The following is a 9,618-nucleotide window of genomic DNA, read 5'->3' as shown; positions in this document are numbered from 1 at the left end:
TCATGGCGGGGCAGGCAGCACAAGGCAGCAGCCCCCCCGGGTGCATCAGGGGGGAGGCACCACGGCAAGGGACAGGCCGCACGGAGGAGGACGCGCCAGTTCAATTTGCTGTGCTTCTCTACCTGCGTGTCACCACTCAGGGCTAATGAGCAGTGAGCTTGGTTTGGAGGTCAGTCAAGTGTTCACCTCTCTGGAAAATGAAAAGAGACCCAGGCCACGTGCTTCAGAAATGTCTTGGCCGGCCCTGGGGTGGGCTCAGCCACACTGGAATGGACACCCCATCCTACAGAAAAGGGGTTTATTTGGGGGCATGTGAGTTGGCCAACAGATACGGGAGCCTGCAGCTTTTTAGCAAGACTTATTATCCTCCCCCTACCAGTACCCAGGCTTTCAAGGGATTCCCAAATGCAGGTCAATTCGAGAACGGTGTTGGTCTCTGAGAGCCTGTGCTGGGAAAACGTCCTGGCCCTGCATCCCGGGGGCAGGGGGAAGGGAAGCACACCCCTTGATGAGCTGGCACCTCCCGTGTCCAGCCACTGTGCACACGGGATGCACATGGGACAGACAAGGGCTGAGGACATGCCCCTCATAGCTGCTGGTGAGGTGTGCGTCGGGGGTCATGAGCGACACCCCAAGGTGCTGCTCAGCCTCCCACTCTCACTGCCTTGGTGACAACATTTAACAGAGAAACAAGCGAATGATTAACTCCCTACCCAAATTCCAATTTTAAAATCTTACTTATCTTCCATGTCAGCACTTTGAGATGACTCTAATCGTCTCTCAGCTCTGTGCTAGGGAATCTGTACTGACACTGAGGGTTCGGATGAACAGAGGCTGTTCTAAAGGAGGGTGCTTCTGAGAGACACAGGCCATCTAGCCCTGTTTAAATAAAACTGTAGGGCCGAACCCGTGGCTCACTCGGGAGAGTGCGGCGCTGGGAGCGCCGAGGCCGCCGGCTTGGATCCTATATGGGGACTGAGCGTGGTGTGGGCGACACCAAGCCAAGGGTTCCAATCCCCTTACCCGTCACACACACAAAAAATAAATAAAACAAATAAATAAAACTGTAGTGACTACAGAGAAATCAAGGCTCTTTTAAATGTATTGCTTGAACTGATTAATAAAATGTAAACTTCCACCCCAGGCCTTTCCTGCTGGTCCCATGATATTGCTTAGTTCACAAGGCCTATGGGAACTCTGAAAGAGCGATGTTCTCATACTAACAGCTGGAAAAAGATAAATAGAATATTGAAATTAAAATGTTCTCCAAAAATAGGTGCTCCTTCTTGTTTGTGACTGGGTCACACACTCTAGGGGTCAGATGGAGACCAGCTGGGACCTTTTGTTCAGGACCTCCCCTTCCATGGCAGCATCACGAAGAGACCATGGTGGAAACAAGGGCCAGCCTACTGCAGGGGGTGAGGATGGGCCACGAGCCCCAAACCTGCACACCCCAAAACTGGTTTGTGCTTGTTTACTTTCCCAGATTTGAAAACCACAGACTTGGATTTACTAGGCATGATGCAGGCCCTGCAAAGAGCAGAACAGGAGCAAAAAAAAGGCTGAAGCCAGAAGGAAGGACAACTAAAGGAAGCTCGGATGAGGCCCCCAGAGCCCCTGAGCTGCAACACATACCTCCTGGTGAACAGCAAACCCGATGCTGACTGCCACGGTTGGGAACCTGCAAAGGAAAACAGAATGGTGACACTTGGATGCAAGTGCTCAGAGCTGCTGTGTGCTGGGCACACAGGGCCTTTCTACATTCTGGGCGTGTTGGTCTCTTACAAACTACTTCCTAAAATTTCACTAACTGCTTCCAAGACAGACTTAGCTGAGCATGTTGTTAAGACAGTTAACCTCAAAGGGAAACAGCATTCTGAAAGGCACGGGAGGCAGATATAGTTCAACATGACCATGCGACACCCAGTTAGTGATGATTGTAATAATCAGTTTTCTGGTTCTCAGACACCTAAGGGGCCGCAGAGACCTCCCAAAAGGCCAGACCCCATTCTGGGGGGTAGGGGTGGGGTGCAGAAGGGCCCTGGGCCACAGCCCCTCTAGTAATAGTGACATCCCCCTTGTCAGCAGCTCTGGTGGGCCTGTGGAATGGGAATCTCTCCAGGGCCACCGGGTGTAGTTAAGCTGGAGACCACCCTCTGGTGAAGCCACGTCATGTTCAGTGCCCTGGGTCCTTGGCCACCTGTGCGTGGCCCTGGACAATCACACATGACTCCCACACGCTTCCCACTGTCAGAGAGCTCCTGTGGTCACGTCCTGTCTCATCCCCAGTGCTGCAGCTCAGTTCCCTTCCCCTCCTCCCAAGGGACCCTCTGACCTCCTGTCTCCAAGGGCAGCTCTTAAATCTCACCTGCTATGTTCCTCTCTCCACACCCTACCTGCTTCTCTAGGGGGAATCCTTAAAGGGGTCCCTCTTAAATTCAACCCAACATTTTAAACAATGGTTTTTAAACAAATGAAGATTTCCTTCAACACTCTCAGTCTCTCACAAATGGAAAACCTTATTTTAAAAACAGCAAGATTCAATCATCTTTTTAAAGAGACTACTGACATACTATAGGTTTCTTTATATACTCCTGTCTTAAAAAATGTTGCTTTTGAAAAGACGACTCAGAGGCGGGGACACGTTAAAGCCTGCCGTGGAAGTGCTCCTGCTTCTGCTCACCTGTGCACAAAGTTGCAGGTGCCATCGATGGGGTCAATGATCCAGGTTGGGCTGTGGGTGAGCACACACTTGGCCCCAGAGGCTGCGGCCTCTTCTGCGATGAACCTGCGGAGGAGAGGCTGAGCCTGAGAAAACGTGTCGAGTGCAAAGCCCACGCTGCAAATTACGTCCAGTCCCATTACAGAAAAGGAGGCGCAGCAAAGAGACTGCATTATGGTTTTTCCAGGTCAGAGGCAGCCTGTAAAAGACCATCTGCTTTCCCTCTGTCTGCCAGTCTACCTGTGCAGCAGGACACCTTGGTGTGGATGTTTTGGAAGCACACCAGGGAACTCAAGGGGGCCAGACAGACAGAAGTGCAAGTGAGGAACACTGGGAAGCAGATCCTATTATAGAGCAAAGCTTCAGAAGCTAAAGTCTGTTTTGTCTTCAGTTGAGAGGAGAGGAGGTGGATGAGAGATAGCAGAGAACAGCGTGAGGACCGCAGGCTGGCAGGCTGGGGCCGGGACTTGGCTGTGGCTCTCCTACTGGCAGTGGTTCACCCTGAGGCGACAAGGGTTGAGTGCACCTGCAGCCTGGACCCCTGAACTGCACACACAGGTTTCCTCGCAGATCCCCTCCTGAAAGCAGGTGGGGGGCGGTGAGGCTCTTAGGACACTCCTCCCTGCTTCCGCCCTCCAGTGCAGATCCCCGCTCCTCTAAGTGGCCCCCAACATGCTCCCCTCCTTCAGGGACACGCTCTGCAGTGGGCCCTGTGCCAGCCCTTCCTCTGTAAGCCAGTCCCCAACCATCCTCACTAGCCCACAACCCCTCAAGCAGGAACCCGAACAGGACAACCAGCGTCTGCGGTGAGCTTGCAGGAGGGCCTCCTGGTTCGCTCTACTCGTGAGGGCCTCAGCAAATGGCACCACAGTGCCACCCGAAGCCTCCTGAGCTCATACTCCTGCTCCTTCCCTTCCACCCCCTCCACATGCACCTGCAGCCAGGTGTGCTCCTGGCCGCCCCTGCCAGCCAGAACCTCCCAGAGTCATCCTTGGAGGGAAAGAAAGGATGAGGCGCCACACCCCAGGACAGCGCCCGCTGCCCCATGTCCACCATGGGCGGGGCCCAGAGGCTGTGAGACCTTTGTTGTGCTTGGGGACGCACAGCCTTGCCAAGAGGTTTCCCACTAGGCTCTTGTGCCACATCCTCATCTGCACCCCAGGACAAAGACACCTGAGAGAACACATTTTTATTAAGAAGATAAAATGAGTGAAAAAGATGCCTCCGTCCTGTGCTGGCTTTGGTGCGTCCTGGGCTGAAGTCCTCAGCTGGCTGCGCGGTGCCAGACAGGCCGCCCTCTACCCGAGGGCTCCCAAAGGAACTGCGCCACCCGAGACATGGCATCAGTGAACTTCAGGACAAGATGGACAATGTGTTGTAAATGAAAAGACTGAAACGAAAACCTCTACAACTGCTCTGCCTGTTACAGTAGCCACTTGCCACAAAAGGCTATTTAAATTTAGATAAAATGAAGAATTCTACTCCTTACTCTCACTAGCCACATTTCCAGTGCTCAGCAGTCACACAGGGCCGGTGGCTACCCTAGTGGACAGTGCAGACAGTCTGTGGGGACAATAGCAAGCACCCTGCATACATTCAGATGTCACCTCTCCACACGCAGTGCTGTCACACACACTGTAGCCATCCTGGTCTCCAAACACTCTGGGGCCATCATTTCCATTTCACAGGTTATAAATTCATGCACACACAGAGTAATCTAGCCCTTCTCTCCCATAGATAAATGATCTAAAATACATCCATGATACCATGAGTATACCCATACATCATCTTCAGGCTGGTGTGTCCTCCCCTCCCCCCACCCGTGGCTCCCTGGAGGAACCCACGAATGAACAGGCAAGGTGCTGGGCCATGAAGACCAGGACAACTGAAGCTGGGAGCACTGGCAACACCAGGAGTGGGGCCTGGAGACCTCAGGCGGCAGCCTGCCCCCAGAAGCTTCCCCTTTGGGAACTGCCTCTCTGCCATCAGCCCCTCCCTGGGCCCCAAGGACACACCATCCAAGCATGCAACCAGAGTCCTTGCTCAGGGACTGGTGCTCCCCAAACAAGTCTAGATGGAACAAATGGCAGGAGAAAGACTCGGTGGCAGGGCCGGCGTGGACAAGAGCAGCAGTGCAGGTGATGTGCGTGGAGAATTACTCCACTTAGGTGGCGGCCCCCAGTGGTATTAGCTATGCCACTTTCTTAGCCAGAGACTTAAGCAACTTCATCTGTTTTTTTTTTTTTTCCTTTTTGTCTTTTTTCATGTCCAGCAACGGATCGCAACCCTCAGTGTCGCGCCCGTACCACTTTCTTAGCCAGAGACTTAAGCAACTTCATCTGTTTTTTTTTTTTCCTTTTTGTCTTTTTTCATGTCCAGCAACGGATCGCAACCCTCAGTGTCGCGCCCGTACCACTTTCTTAGCCAGAGACTTAAGCAACTTCATCTGTTTTTTTTTTTTCCTTTTTGTCTTTTTTCATGTCCAGCAACGGATCGCAACCGTCAGTGTCGCGCCCGTACCAGACCGGGATGGCAACGGGATCGCAACCCTCGGTGTTGCTCCCGCACCTCGCTCAGCCAGTGAGTGGGAACCGGGCTGTATGTGGGATCTGAACCCTCGGTGGGAGCACCGCCGCGCTCCCAAGCGGCGCACTGTAGCAGTGCACCACCGGGCCGGCCCAACTTCATCTGTTTTCAATGTCTGCTTCTGTAGCTATATGATTTCCCTTTCCTGAAATGGCTTACAATTATGTTTTTAAAGAAAACAGTCTACACCCTAAAAACACACATATACAAGGAGGAAGTGCCAAAACTTAAATTGGGTGCAAGGTTGATTAAACAGTGAAAATATAGGACTAACGTCAAGAAGGGAACAGAAACAACTCATGCACAAAGGTAAGCTCCCAGGAAACTCAGGAGGATGTGCGATTATTCTCCTTTTGAAACCTAATTTCAAGTAGGAAATTGGGGAGTTGGAGAGGAAACTGTTGGGGCGCCCCAGAAGGAGAAGGGAGCGCAGGTCTCCAGGCAGTAACAGCCAACATGTGTGTAGCTTTAAACATACCTGCAGCCCAAAGGCCAGCCTCTCAGCATGCTGATGGGCTCCTTAGGACACTCAGGGCCATGAGGTCTGTTCACCAAATGTGTAGGACACTGTCTAGGGGTTCACCAAGCAGCCTGTTCTACAGCAGCAATGGGACACTCCTGTTGGCAAGGCATATATTCTGCATAATGTTTTTGATGGGAATAACTCAAGATGCCCATGCTGAGCCCTAAACTTTTCCAGCAGTTGACTTTTCATGCCCTAGAGCTCTCTCCTCTTCTTTGCCCACCTCGTCTGAAACTGGGATGAGACCTCGCCTTTCCCTGCGTGCCTCATGCCCGCAACAGCAGCAGGGGCAAGGCCTCTGAAGGCTGACCGAGGCGTGGGCGATGTCCAGTCTTTGAGGCACCGAAAGTCCTTCCCTGGTATGTGGGGAGAGACGCAGAATTTTAATTTACTTAAACCTGACTTTCTTCATTTAGGAAATACCTACAGAACAGGAGAGAACATTCTACAACTCTGCGCAGAGGGAGTGGGGAGTCTGCTCTGTAGACACTACCCTGGGCAGACGTAGGTGTGAAATAATAGAGCCCTTCATAAAACCCTTTGGATCATCCACATAAAATCCATAACATAAATAGAAAAAACCAATGCATGTGATTAATTCAGGGAGCTCAAAAAACATGTCACAAGTCTTTCTAGTAGACAAGAGGAAAACAGCAACTGTGTTAAGGTTAAAAGTTTGGTAACAAGTTGGAATGATACATTCTGCTGTATGATTTAACAACTTTTTTTTCCTCTAATAGTTATAACAAACCCTCCTTGTAATTTTGACAGCCGCGTGCCTTTTTTCTTCTGGCCACTTAGTCTGTTTACTCTGTGACAAGGTCAGAATCATCCCCTCAGTCAACAAAGGAGCTGATTAATGTTACTTGGCCCTCAGCAGCCGTCCCCACGGGCTCCTGCCTGGAAATGACATGAGTGCCTGGTGCAAACCACAGCAGGAAAATGACTGGCAGCAAATGTCCCGCTGGTCGTGGCCAGGAACAGTTTTTCCACATCAAGAGCTGATGGTTTGTTTGACTCATGCATTCGACAGATACTGCTCTGTGCTGGGCACACTGCAGGGCGCCGGGTTACCATGTCCCCCAAGGGGTCCCAGACCAGGGCAGAGAAGGCAGCTGGACACACAGAGTGGCTCCAGCTTTGCTCTGCCTGAGCCAACCCAGACAATCTCTGACAAGACTGCTCAGCAGAAGGGGACAATGACCAGTTTACATCAATAACAGTGCAGTGATGCTACTGAACAAACTCAAAACCATCCTCCAAAAACAGGGTTAGCTATAGCCCCCGGAGCACCAGGCCCAGGCTGGGGCTGAGCTAATGTGGTTAATGTCAACAGTGTGCTTCAAAGACCCAACCTGTACACTCCTGACCTTGCTTTCCTGGCTTCTGTCTGTCATTACCACAGCACATTAAGAGCGAGTGCTGGGACCTAAGGGATGACAGTGGTTGGGGCCCTCATCCATAGGTGAGGAGTCGGGGGCTCTGAAAAGTGGAGTGATTCACCACAGCTGCGAGGGCTGAGGGCAGAAGCAAGTTTTAACCTTATCATTCTATGATTTAGTTGATGTCTGTCTTCCAGGTCAGGGACCCAAGATGGGATTTCACAGATGAGCAAAATAAAATAATAAAAGCAGTGAGCCTAGATCAGGTTGTTTTGTATTTTATTATGAAGAAAACAGTTGCAATCTATCTTTAATACTGTTTCATGAAAGATAAAAACAAGGAAGGAAAAAGCTCAGAATAAAAGTCTTTCCTAAGAAAGGATGATAAACAACTTTATGCTAACATATTAAGGGATGTATTTAAATATTTTGAAGGCAGAAAAATTACATCATACTATCTTATTTTATAATACATATGCAGTTTTTTCTCATTGCAAATACATCAATTCGTGTATGATCTAAAAGACAATTAAATGTCTAAGATACTGGTACTTTCTTTTTAATCTTCATCATTGGCAGAAACTAAACTTCACATACATATGTTGAAAAATGACTATTTCATTTGAATTTTCCAAGGCAAATGAAGCAGAGAATCTGAGAACCAATAGCCAGCCTTCGGTTGTGGCCCAGTGTCTGCCTGGGAGCCCAGGAAGAAGGGCGTGATGGAGAGCCTGGAGCTGACTGGCCCTCGTGGGCCTGGATGGGCTCAGCATGAGTGTGTGGACTGGAGTTTGGGAACCTTTGCTCTCAATCACTGGTTCCTGGACAAGTGTGAGCATCTAACTCTCCCGGGGGGCTTTTCCAGAAGTGGAGGCCTGGCATTGGCCTGCTGGGGAAGCTCCCCAGGTAAGCCTGACATACACCCTACTTAAGATCCACTGCTCTGGGTCATAGTTTTCCAAAGGGGCTCTGGAACCTAGTGGTCCCTGTGGCCAGAATGCCTCAGGGTAAAGGTGTGGGCATCTGTGCTTATCCCGTGATACAGTGACTTTCTACCCTGTGTATACAGCGCTGAGTATTTAAATTCACCTTGCACAAATAGCATCTACTCCATATATTTACACAGTAGTGACCCACGCCACTAGCAACTGTTGCCAACAGGGACAACAGGGCATGCATTTTCAGAATGCAGTTTGTCCTAGTAACCTGATGGAGACATGTCAGAAGTCCTGATAACTTCATTGAGCCTGGTCCTGCAGTGACGTCAAAGCCTTTGCCAGATCGCGCGTAGGCAGGCCAGCCCTCATTTCTGTCACAGCCATAGAAACCTCCAGACCAAAAGAGTTAATAAAGTCCTAGAAATAGCTATTGCTTACTATAGTGTTTTTCTTCTCAAAGAATAAAAGTGATCTGTATGATAAGTTCTTTTGACACTGCCATTTATTTATTTTATTTTATTTATTTATTTATTTATTTGTCCTTTTTGTGACCAGCTGCACTGCGCTCAGCCAGTGAGCGCACTGGCCATCCCTATATAGGATCTGAACCCGCGGCGGGAGCGCTGCTGCACTCCCAGCACCGCACTCTCCCGAGTGCACCATGGACTCGGCCCAACACTGCCATTTAATTAAAACTAGGTTTTAAAAAGTTTCAAACATTTTAGAGCTTATAAACATTATAACATATGCCAGGGATCCTTACTTCAAACCAAATAAAAAATAAAACAAGAGAAGCTCAAATACAAAAGTTGTCAGCAGGGCCGGCCCGGTGGCGCACTGCTACAGTGCGCTGCTTGGGAGTACGGCGGCGCTCCCGCCGAGGGTTCGGATCCCACATACAGACCGGCCGCTCACTGGCTGAGCGAGGTGCGGGAGCAACACCGAGGGTTGTGATCCCGTTGCCGGTCCCGGTCCGGTACGGGCGCAACACTGAGGGTTGCGATCCGTTGCCGGTCACGAAAAAAGACAAAAAAAAAAAAAAAAAAAAAAGTTGTCAGCAAAACAAACACAACCTATAGGCAGAGAGAATTCCAAAGGCAGAGCTGGCAACCCTGGGATAGCCTAACTAGTCAGAAAGAAATGGCAGGAAAAGAGGTGCATGCTTTCACCCTGGCTCGTGCTTTTGTTCGTTTAGTCATTCACAGGAAAAAGTGTATTCAGCCCCCATGTGCCAAACAGACGCTGAGGGAGACTGCCTTACATATACCTAAGTCCATGTGAACATGGAACCCGACAGTACAATAATCTGTGCCCAGAAACCAACAACCACTATTCCAGTTTTAGGAATCCAACACCTTTCAGAGATTCGACATAAGAAAGAAAAGACACTCCTTACGCCCAAGGTCCTGGTTTTCAAAATCTGTTCCACAGAACTGAAGAGGGGGACGTGTGGGGGTGGGGGTGGGG

The 9,618-nt window shown here is 50.1% G+C and overlaps 1 protein-coding gene across 1 annotated transcript in view; it reads right to left on the bottom strand.

Moving 5' to 3' along the window:
• The window catches only part of IMPA2 (inositol(myo)-1(or 4)-monophosphatase 2), a gene marked incomplete at its 5' end in the record, with an annotated part of 30,160 nt that overhangs the window by 12,999 nt on the left and 7,543 nt on the right, over positions 1-9,618 (bottom strand). The window contains 2 exons of the mRNA XM_008582137.1: positions 1,636-1,681; positions 2,684-2,788. Of these exons, the coding sequence (XP_008580359.1) occupies positions 1,636-1,681; positions 2,684-2,788 (151 nt within the window). The remainder of the gene's footprint in view (positions 1-1,635; positions 1,682-2,683; positions 2,789-9,618) is intronic.

This window comes from Galeopterus variegatus, unplaced genomic scaffold (assembly GCF_000696425.1).
Source record: "Galeopterus variegatus unplaced genomic scaffold, G_variegatus-3.0.2 Scaffold2524, whole genome shotgun sequence".
In the NCBI taxonomy this organism is placed as follows: Eukaryota; Metazoa; Chordata; class Mammalia; order Dermoptera; family Cynocephalidae; genus Galeopterus; species Galeopterus variegatus.
The sequence above is the reverse complement of the archived record's forward strand: the minus strand, read 5'-3'. Positions and strand labels throughout refer to the sequence as shown.